Here is a 12207-nt window from a genome sequence, read left to right on the forward strand (position 1 = left end):
TAAAATATATAATAAATTTGGTACCGTAGTTCAATGCAGTTTGTGGGGAATATTTTTTCATAAGAATTTGGGAAAGTTATGAAGTGTCCTATAAATGTCTGTCCTATTCCTGATCTAAGGGTCTAGACTTTTAGCTGAGATGAATCTGAGCTACAGTAAATTTATCACTTAATCATGAGCCATGTATGAGGGCGTCGGAGTCGTGTCGGAGTCATGGAAATTGAGTCGTTGGAGGTTTGGCTTACCGACTCCACAGCCCTGATTATACAGAGAACTGGTAAACTGGTAGATCAGCATTTAGAGAAGTGGTAGCTCTGTAGCAAGTAATAGATTTTATCAAAACTGTAATAAGCAGCACAGTAAGTGATACATCGCTGAAATCAGGGTCTCTGTCCCTACATAATGCTGCATGAGATGGGGAAGCAAAAGCCTGGTGACAGATTACCTTTAAATAAGTAGCAAAGTGGTCATTTGCCAGAACTTTGTGATATCACAACAGGTTACCTGTGATTTCCCATTGGATTCATGTACATTAACCAACTCCATTATGTTATTACAATGAACTGAATGATTTAACATGAAAATACATAAGCACCACCATGCCCATAGAAGCAAAATATCCAAAACACCAAGCGAGCGCAGATTATTTTATTTTCAGTCTCCATCCCTGACACATCTACTCCAATGTCAGCCCAATCGTACTATAGGCATGGGCTGAGGTCTGTTTTTATAGGAAATTTAAGCAGCAATCATGCCGTAATTAGACAATTAATCTCTTTCTTCTTTGTGAAGGACAAAATAAAGTACATACACTTCATCAGTGCTTTTTTAAGACGCTATAAACGACTCTTTACGTCGGCTGATAACTTATGGCACTAACTGCAGTAACAAGAGGCTGAAATGGTTTTTCATCAGAGTTCAGAAGAACGTGTTTGTTTGCATTTCATTATGAAAGATTACATTTCAGCATCAATGCATTTATTCAAATTAGAGCTTATTAAGGGATTTCAAAGACTTCCTGATATAGCTGACATTTCTAAGGGCTGTTTCTACCCTTTAAGATGTGTAAAATATAGTGGCATTGATTTACTGCGCCATCTGAACCACGTTTACGGCTCCTCTTGGGTAAGACTGGTTCTAAATATTAATTAGGCGATAAGAGTCACTATGCCAGCTCTTGACCAGCAAAGCAGCTTTCAATGTCGGGATTTCTGAATACAACAACTACATAGGGATATCTTTATGTAGCAACATGTATTTGGCGGCACAGACTGAGGAGGACTATACGTGCCAGGCAGAATTCTTCTGAGAGTTCTCAATGAGGAATAGTAAACTGATATTATTGCTCTCGAGCTGTTTATTTAGGCTCAGCTGTCTTTTTATTGGAATGTAAAGTATTTGTAATAGTTTACTATAAAATTATACGCATTGGGTCTCTTATTCTAAAGTCAAAAAAATGGCTAAATCAATTTCATACTGTGGTAATACAGATTACATTAGTGTTCCTAAACCGCAATGATTGAAATGCTTTCCACTGAAATTTTTGGTAACTTCTGCTTGCAATACCAAGATTTACCACATGGATTGCTGTTCAGGAGGTGCAGGAGTTGAGTCACAATGAACTTCTCCTCAAATACATGCAATAGTATAGTAAAACAGAGCCACCTAGTGGTACAAATACATAGCTATTGAAAGTGCCAGACACTTTTAAAACTATGAAATTTGTACTTCTGCAGTTAAAGCAGAATGAGGGTGAGATATTAAATTAATATTGGTAGGTGGTGAACTTTACCATAGGTTAGTACTTTTTAGGCAGCTGAATGTGAACGGTACACTTTATGAAGTACGTAATTAAAGTTTCAAGAAAAGTTAAAGGGAGAGGGGTCACCAGAATGTCACAGAGCCTTCTTTGAAAATGATCAGTAGGGCCCTTCATGCACGGAGCCTCCTACTGTTCACAACTTCTTACATGTGTCCATTTTCAATGAAAATAGTGACTTTATTCACCCATCATTCAGTGACAGCAACTTTGAAACTGGCTTGAAAACAACTCTATGAAGCTGAAATATTTATGTCACTGAAGGATGGGTGCGTAAAGTCAGTATATTCATTGGAAACATCAGAGTGTTGCTTCTCGCTTGCTTTTTAGTATACTGTCATTTTGGATCTGGGAGCTAAAGTTTTGAAAAGCTCTGGACTTGGTCTCGATTATTTACAGCGCTGCTTCATGCTTTTCTCTCTGTATGATAAGACATACTGCCACAGTTACATGGGTGGAAAAAAAAAAAATACCTGTCCATCATGGTCCTCTTTTCTCAGAAGAAAAAGTGAACATAGGTATAATGATCGCAGGGGGATAACCTGCGAACAGGCCTATAGCGGAGGGGGGCCCCCCCCATCAGTGCCACCTCTATTTTCAACTGGAGGCGCTTTCTCAGACGCACCTCCAGTTGAAAACTACTATGGAGCGGAGAACCACTAGTTCCCTGACCCACACATCAGAGACCTGCAGCCACAGAGCATTCCGGCGTCACGTGATAGGCGGAGTATTAGGCCTAGGGTTGTAGCTGAGAGAAGGAGGAAGACGACAGAGCTGGTCAGCACGGAAGCAGAGAGAGCTGAGAGATTGTAAGTACACAGTGCCATATAATATGATGATTGCAATAGATTAAACTTTGATGGGAGGAGTGCTTCTTTAAGTTAAAATGCCACCATCTTGTTACACTTACAGAAACCCATCCTAGACTGTTAATAGAACAGGTGTCTGAGCATGTGCAAAATGACGCTCTGCCCTCTCCCTTCATGTGTAGAATCTGCCATCAGTATATCTGACAATGGAGATACAAGGAGTGGTGACTACTGAGGCTAAGAAGAGACCACTCACACTGCTGTCCACCCAATCTTTCTTCTCCAATACTGGAGGATACCAGGGGTGCTGACTTAAGAAGAGGCTGCTCACACTGCTTTTTGCCTTGTCTTTTGGATCTACCACTGGATGTAGCAGTAGTGCTGAGGTAAGAAGAGGCTGCTCACACTGCTGTCCACCATGTCTTTCTGCTCTAACACTGGAGATACCAGGGGTGCTGATGTAAGAAGAAGCTGCTCACACTGCTGCTCTCCCTGTTTTTCTGACCAAAAACTGGCGATACCAAGGGTGTTGATGTAAAAAGAGGCTACTCACACTGTTGAGTGGCAGTGGTGACCTGGAGATAACCTACACCACATACAGTCAAGTTATCTCCAGGTCACAGCAGCAGAGCTCTCCAATATCCATACTCAGTCACCAATCCTAACAACATTCTACAACCGGTTTCTGCTAGCCATTTTCATGTACTAATGTGATTACCTGTCTAGACAAAACTGGTTTGATTTAATTATTTAAAAATATATGTACAATGGCACTCTTTATTTTCTATTCCTGGCAAAAAAACTTTAAATTCCATGTACATAAAATACTCAAAGTCTGGTATGTTTACATGTGGGTCTTCCAAATAAGGGTACATTACTATAAATAAAACTTACTACATAAAATCAGGTACAATTGGACAAATATGGGTGTAGAATAACGTATATACAGGTGCATCTCACTAAATTAAAATATCATCAAAAAGTTAATTTCAGTTCTTCAATACTACCTCAGACATCCTCAGAACAGACTGGAGCAGGTGTGGAGCTAGGATCCTTGAAGAAGTGGCTCAAGAGGACTGGCTTGAGGAGAGATACTGGTGCTTCTCAAAAAATTAGAACAGCATCAAAAAGTTAATTTCAGTTCTTCAATACAAAAATTGAAACTCATATTATATAGAGTCATTACAAACAGAGTGATCTATTTCAAGTGTTTATTTCTGTTAATGTTGATGATTATGGCTTACAGCCAATGAAAACACAAAAGTCATTATCTCAGTAAATTAGAATACTTTATAACAGCTTGAAAAATTATTTTAAAATCCAGAATGTTGGCCTACTGAAATGTATGTTCAGTAAATGCACTCAATACTTGGTCGGGGCTCCTTTTACATCAATTACTGTATCAATGCGGCGTGGCATGGAGGCGATCAGCCTGTGGCACTGCTGAGATGTTATGGAAGCCCAGGTTGCTTTGATAGCAGCCTTCAGCTCGTCTGCATTGTTGGGTCTGGTGTCTCTCATCTTCCTCTTGACAATACCCCATAGAATCTATGGGGTTAAGGTCAGGCGAGTTTGCTGGCCAATCAAGCACAGTGATACTGTTGTTTTTACACCAGGTAGTCGTACTTTTGGCAGTGTGGACAGGTGCCAAGTCCTGCTGGAGAATGACATTTCCATCTCCGGAAAGCTTGTCGGCAGAGGGAAGCATGAAGTGCTCTAAAATTTCCTGGTAGACGGCTGCGCTGACTTTGGTCTTGATAAAACACAGTGGACCTACACCAGCAGATGACATGGCTCCCCAAGCCATCACTGATTGTGGAAACTTCACACTAGACCTCAAGCAGCTTGGATTGTGGCCTCTCCACTCATCCTCCAGACTCTGGGACCTTGATTTCCAAATGAAAATTGTAACTCTGGGACCTTGTGGAGTGTGTCAATGACTGCCTTCTGGACATCTGTCAAGTCAGCAGTCTTCCCCATGATTGCAGAGCCTACTGAAACAGACTAAGGGACCTTTTTAAACGCTTAGGAAGCCTTTGCAGGTGTTTTTTGTTAATTATTTTAATTCACTGAGATAATGACTTGTGTTTTCATTGGCTGTAAGCCATAATCATCAACATTAACAGAAATAAACACTTGAAATAGATCACTCTGCTTGTAATTACTCTATATAATATAGGAGTTTCACTTTTTTGTATTGACGAACTGAAATAAATTAACTGTTTGCTGATATTCTAATTTTCTGAGATGCACCTGTACTCTCTGAAAATTATTTTATACTCCCTGTACTGCATTATCCCTGTACTTTCCCAGACTACAGCTACCACATCCACAAACTTATATTCCGAAAATCTACCTACAGTTATGCATTTCAAGGTCCAGATACGTGTTCATAGATTCTGCTCAGCTAGAAAAGCTCTTTAAAAACTCAATTCCTCGGACTTTACTAGTGTAATACCAAGACATTTCCACCTCCTTCGACTAGAGACCTGCTTCTTGCATCTTTTTTTGGATATTTCCACACTGTTTTAATCATTGCCAATTCCCTCCTTTGTGAGGCGTTATAAATTTTAACCTGACAAGTACTGACAGAAATATACAGCGTGTCAAGCAGACGACATAAAAATACATTCCTGACCTTTGCGAGCACATCCATCCTCTGCAACATTCTCTTCATCTGCAGGTCTTCTTCTTCTGTGAACCTGGACAAGAGGGGCTCTACCTGACCACTCTGTGGGGAAAAAAAAAAAAATATTATATATATATATATATATATATTACAAAAGTGCCTCATTACAGAAAAAGCATAAAATCTTGCACTACTGATATAGAGCCATTTACCACCATAAGCATTATTTTTACTTTTAACTTTTGGAAACGCATTATTGCATTCTCTCCAGAGCCCCGTAAACATAAATATGTCATCGTGGAAATGGTTTGTCAGTTCAATTTATTCAGCCGCTGCAAATGTATTCAGGTGTGAATAAAAAATCTGCTTAATTTATGTAAATACATCCCTAAGGAGCTGCTACAAATCAACACAAAAATGAGTTTATTCTCCTTTACAACTTAACTACTTGGCCTTTACTGCATATGAAGAAAAAGTATCGAGAAATAAGGAAGTTTATTTATAGTTCATTCTATGTTGGTGGGGAAGTCGCAGCTCGGCAAAATATTATATCGTCAAAAAAAAAAGAAAAAAAATCGCAATAAGCAACATTTTGTAGCGGCATAATAAGGTGTACAAGAAGCATTAAAAGTGTCAAATGGAAAATTAAAATGTTATCAATTTATACTTCTATTACCAGAAGAATAATAGAAGCGCTGCGCTATTAAATTCTACAGACATGCCATAAAAAGCGGAAACCCTGCTGTAACTGGCAGGAAGGAACAGATTCAAATCACCCTGCTCGGGAAGAAATGGAAAACCCATACAATAAGCCTGATGTCAGGTCAGCCTTACTATTCATGATTGAATCATCATCATCAAGGTCAAGATCTCATGAAGATAAATTACAAGCATGAGCAGGCCATCAGACGCAGAACACAAACACTCTCCGGCCTCCCGGCCGTCCGTTCACGGAGAAGCTGCGCAGCACTGTAAAGGGCCAGATGGTGGCACAGTTTCCTTATATATTGCAGAACGGAGCTGGGGAACTGTGCTCGCGTCTTCAGAATGCAGATAATAAGCGAAAGCCCAGAATGTCACACGTCGTGCAGGTGGCAAATCCCATAAGATTTTTTTTCTCCCCTTGTATCCTCTAATACATTTTGTTAGAGATATGCCCAAAAACAAACAAACAAACAAAAAAAGATATAGCTCTGAAGCTGCAGAACAAAACAATGACCCATGTGGAAAAAAGCCTTCCATACGTTGTTAAGAGCTCTAGTAATTTATAATGAGGGTAGCCTAAATATAAGAATGTATTCGCCTCTGGCTTCACATAGGGAGGTGAGCTGACAAGCGCCTGTCAATGTATGGTGTAGAGGGGCACCAGCAGAAGTTCATACAGACATATGTTGATCCTGGGTGCAGAATCTGCAGGCAGTACTTCACATCATCTGTATTCAGTGTTACATTTCTCAAGAATATAACACATGTAACAAGTACAGCCGTAGATCTATATAATACAGAAACTTCCCATGCACAGCGGGAGCTCATTTTAGGATTTTATTTTTACTCTTCACAACAGTAGCAATACAATAAGCAAGAAAAGACAGGATGACACTTGTTAATCTTCACATCATACTTGTGTTTTATTATGTGGATCAATAGGAAAGTGAGAAATAAATGGAGCTGTCACAGTAAATCAATGATGACATGCACAACATTAAAGCTGTTGCAATAAATTACATTTAAGGAAAACCTTTGGCAGGGAGGCAATACTTTCCAGGCAGTCTCACTCCTCTCTCATCCTCCCTGATAATTACAAGAAAAAAGTTCTAGTTATCTATTCCAGTGCAGGAGCTGGTCTGGTGCAATATGCTAAGGGATCTCGGCAATGCAGCTTGTCAGCAAGCTCCTACATAGTTAACTGTCTATACTCATTTAAAGGGAGTCAGCAGGTTTTTGCTATGGAATCTGAGAGCATCATGATGTAGGTGCAGAGAGCCTGATTGTAGTGATGTATCACTTACTGGACTGTTTGGTGTAGTTTTGATAAAATCCCCATTTTCTCAGCTGCAGATATAAGCATTGCCATGACTGCTGAGCTGTGTATAACCCCAACCACAGCCCTGATTGGCAGCTTCCTGGGTACACGGTCAGTAAGCTGCCAATTAGTGGCAAGGATGTGGAGTCGGAGTCCATTTTGGTGGATTCGGTGTCAGAGTTGGTATAAAATAGACAGACTCCTAAAATCTATAATAAATTGGGTACACAAGTACAACGCAATATGTGCAGTAAATGTTTTCATAAGAATTTGGGAAAGTTATGAAAGGTCCTATAAATGTCTGCTCTGTTCCTGATCTAAGGATCTCGGCTTTTAGTTGAGATGAATCTGTGCTGCACTTTATGTACACGCTCAGTAGTGAGGCCGTGAGATGAATCTGTGCTGCACTTTATGTACACGCTCAGTAGTGAGGCAGTGAGTTGAATCTGTGCTGCACTTTATGTACACGCTCAGTAGTGAGATGAATCTGTGCTGCACTTTATGTACATGCTCAGTAGTGAGATGAATCTGTGCTGCACTTTATGCACACGCTCAGTAGTGAGATGAATCTGTGCTGCACTTTATGTACACGCTCAGTAGTGAGATGAATCTGTGCTGCACTTTATGTACACGCTCAGTAGTGAGATGAATCTGTGCTGCACTTTATGTACACGCTCAGTAGTGAGATGAATCTGTGCTGCACTTTATGTACACGCTCAGTAGTGAGATGAATCTGTGCTGCACTTTATGTACACGCTCAGTAGTGAGGCAGTGAGATGAATCTGTGCTGCACTTTATGTACACGCTCAGTAGTGAGGCAGTGAGTTGAATCTGTGCTGCACTTTATGTACACGCTCAGTAGTGAGATGAATCTGTGCTGCACTTTATGTACATGCTCAGTAGTGAGATGAATCTGTGCTGCACTTTATGCACACGCTCAGTAGTGAGATGAATCTGTGCTGCACTTTATGTACACGCTCAGTAGTGAGGCCGTGAGGTGAATCTGTGCTGCACTTTATGTACACGCTCAGTAGTGAGGCAGTGAGATGAATCTGTGCTACACTTTATATACACGCTCAGTAGTGAGGCAGTGAGATGAATCTGTGCTGCACTTTATATACACGCTCAGTAGTGAGGCAGTGAGATGAATCTGTGCTGCACTTTATGTACACGCTCAGTAGTGAGATGAATCTGTGCTGCACTTTATGTACACGCTCAGTAGTGAGGCCGTGAGATGAATCTGTGCTGCACTTTATGTACACGCTCAGTAGTGAGGCAGTGAGATGAATCTGTGCTGCACTTTATGTACACGCTCAGTAGTGAGGCCGTGAGATGAATCTGTGCTGCACTTTATGTACACGCTCAGTAGTGAGGCAGTGAGTTGAATCTGTGCTGCACTTTATGTACACGCTCAGTAGTGAGGCCGTGAGATGAATCTGTGCTGCACTTTATACACACGCTCAGTAGTGAGATGAATCTGTGCTGCACTTTATGTACACGCTCAGTAGTGAGGCAGTGAGATGAATCTGTGCTGCACTTTATGTACACGCTCAGTAGTGAGGCCGTGAGGTGAATCTGTGCTGCAATTTATGTATACGCTCAGTAGTGAGGCAGTGAGTTGAATCTGTGCTGCACTTTATGTACACGCTCAGTAGTGAGTTGAATCTGTGCTGCACTTTATGTACACGCTCAGTAGTGAGGCAGTGAGATGAATCTGTGCTGCACTTTATGCACACGCTCAGTAGTGAGATGAATCTGTGCTGCACTTTATGTACACGCTCAGTAGCGAGATGAATCTGTGCTGCACTTTATGTACACGCTCAGTAGTGAGGCAGTGAGATGAATCTGTGCTGCACTTTATGCACACGCTCAGTAGTGAGATGAATCTGTGCTGCACTTTATGTACACGCTCAGTAGTGAGATGAATCTGTGCTGCACTTTATGTACACGCTCAGTAGTGAGGCCGTGAGATGAATCTGTGCTGCACTTTATGTACACGCTCAGTAGTGAGGCAGTGAGTTGAATCTGTGCTGCACTTTATGTACACGCTCAGTAGTGAGATGAATCTGTGCTGCACTTTATGTACATGCTCAGTAGTGAGATGAATCTGTGCTGCACTTTATGTACACGCTCAGTAGTGAGATGAATCTGTGCTGCACTTTATGTACACGCTCAGTAGTGAGATGAATCTGTGCTGCACTTTATGTACACGCTCAGTAGTGAGATGAATCTGTGCTGCACTTTATGTACACGCTCAGTAGTGAGGCCGTGAGGTGAATCTGTGCTGCACTTTATGTACACGCTCAGTAGTGAGGCAGTGAGATGAATCTGTGCTACACTTTATATACACGCTCAGTAGTGAGGCAGTGAGATGAATCTGTGCTGCACTTTATATACACGCTCAGTAGTGAGGCAGTGAGATGAATCTGTGCTGCACTTTATGTACACGCTCAGTAGTGAGATTAATCTGTGCTGCACTTTATGTACACGCTCAGTAGTGAGATGAATCTGTGCTGCACTTTATGTACACGCTCAGTAGTGAGGCCGTGAGATGAATCTGTGCTGCACTTTATGTACACGCTCAGTAGTGAGGCAGTGAGTTGAATCTGTGCTGCACTTTATGTACACGCTCAGTAGTGAGATGAATCTGAGCTGCACTTTATGTACACGCTCAGTAGTGAGGCAGTGAGATGAATCTGTGCTGCACTTTATATACACGCTCAGTAGTGAGATGAATCTGTGCTGCACTTTATGTACATGCTCAGTAGTGAGATGAATCTGTGCTGCACTTTATGTACATGCTCAGTAGTGAGGCAGTGAGATGAATCTGTGCTGCACTTTATGTACACGCTCAGTAGTGAGATGAATCTGTGCTGCACTTTATGTACACGCTCAGTAGTGAGGCCGTGAGATGAATCTGTGCTGCACTTTATGTACACGCTCAGTAGTGAGGCCGTGAGATGAATCTGTGCTGCACTTTATGTACACGCTCAGTAGTGAGGCAGTGAGATGAATCTGTGCTGCACTTTATGTACACGCTCAGTAGTGAGATGAATCTGTGCTGCACTTTATGTACACGCTCAGTAGTGAGGCCGTGAGATGAATCTGTGCTGCACTTTATGTACACGCTCAGTAGTGAGGCCGTGAGATGAATCTGTGCTGCACTTTATGTACACGCTCAGTAGTGAGGCCGTGAGATGAATCTGTGCTGCACTTTATGTACACGCTCAGTAGTGAGGCAGTGAGATGAATCTGTGCTGCACTTTATGTACACGCTCAGTAGTGAGATGAATCTGTGCTGCAATTTATGTACACGCTCAGTAGTGAGGCAGTGAGATGAATCTGTGCTGCACTTTATGTACATGCTCAGTAGTGAGGCTGTGAGATGAATCTGTGCTGCACTTTATATACACGCTCAGTAGTGAGATGAATCTGTGCTGCACTTTATATACACGCTCAGTAGTGAGATGAATCTGTGCTGCACTTTATATACACGCTCAGTAGTGAGGCAGTGAGATGAATCTGTGCTGCACTTTATATACACGCTCAGTAGTGAGGCAGTGAGATGAATCTGTGCTGCACTTTATACACACGCTCAGTAGTGAGATGAATCTGTGCTGCACTTTATGTACACGCTCAGTAGTGAGGCAGTGAGTTGAATCTGTGCTGCACTTTATATACACGCTCAGTAGTGAGATGAATCTGTGCTGCACTTTATGTACACGCTCAGTAGTGAGGCAGTGAGATGAATCTGTGCTGCACTTTATGTACACGCTCAGTAGTGAGATGAATCTGTGCTGCACTTTATGTACACGCTCAGTAGTGAGGCCGTGAGGTGAATCTGTGCTGCACTTTATGCACACGCTCAGTAGTGAGGCCGTGAGATGAATCTGTGCTGCACTTTATGTACACGCTCAGTAGTGAGGCCGTGAGGTGTATCTGTGCTGCACTTTATGTACACGCTCAGTAGTGAGATGAATCTGTGCTGCACTTTATGTACACGCTCAGTAGTGAGATGAATCTGTGCTGCACTTTATGTACACGCTCAGTAGTGAGATGAATCTGTGCTGCACTTTATGTACACGCTCAGTAGTGAGGCCGTGAGGTGAATCTGTGCTGCACTTTATGTACACGCTCAGTAGTGAGGCCGTGAGATGAATCTGTGCTGCACTTTATGTACACGCTCAGTAGTGAGGCCGTGAGATGAATCTGTGCTGCACTTTATGTACACGCTCAGTAGTGAGGCAGTGAGATGAATCTGTGCTGCACTTTATGTACACGCTCAGTGAGATGAATCTGTGCTGCACTTTATGTACACGCTCAGTAGTGAGATGAATCTGTGCTGCACTTTATGTACACGCTCAGTAGTGAGGCCGTGAGGTGAATCTGTGCTGCACTTTATGTACACGCTCAGTAGTGAGATGAATCTGTGCTGCACTTTATGTACACGCTCAGTAGTGAGATGAATCTGTGCTGCACTTTATGTACACGCTCAGTAGTGAGATGAATCTGTGCTGCACTTTATGTACACGCTCAGTAGTGAGGCCGTGAGATGAATCTGTGCTGCACTTTATGTACACGCTCAGTAGTGAGGCCGTGAGATGAATCTGTGCTGCACTTTATGTACACGCTCAGTAGTGAGATGAATCTGTGCTGCACTTTATGTACACGCTCAGTAGTGAGATGAATCTGTGCTGCACTTTATGTACACGCTCAGTAGTGAGATGAATCTGTGCTGCACTTTATGTACACGCTCAGTAGTGAGATGAATCTGTGCTGCACTTTATGTACACGCTCAGTAGTGAGGCCGTGAGGTGAATCTGTGCTGCACTTTATGTACACGCTCAGTAGTGAGTTGAAACTGTGCTGCACTTTATGTACACGCTCAGTAGTGAGGCCGTGAGATGAATCTGTGCTGCACTTTATG

General features: G+C 42.1%; 1 protein-coding gene across 1 annotated transcript in view; it reads right to left on the minus strand.

The window, feature by feature from the left end:
- Window positions 1-12207, minus strand: part of PRODH (proline dehydrogenase 1) — a 159044-nt gene that overhangs the window by 35514 nt on the left and 111323 nt on the right. The window contains exon 9 of the mRNA XM_073673295.1: window positions 5267-5359. Coding sequence (XP_073529396.1) covers window positions 5267-5359 — 93 coding nt within the window. The remainder of the gene's footprint in view (window positions 1-5266; window positions 5360-12207) is intronic.

Source organism: Phyllobates terribilis, unplaced genomic scaffold (genome assembly GCF_046119375.1).
Source record: "Phyllobates terribilis strain yellow unplaced genomic scaffold, ASM4611937v1 Scaffold_1__5_contigs__length_1240528914, whole genome shotgun sequence".
Lineage (NCBI taxonomy): Eukaryota > Metazoa > Chordata > Amphibia > Anura > Dendrobatidae > Phyllobates > Phyllobates terribilis.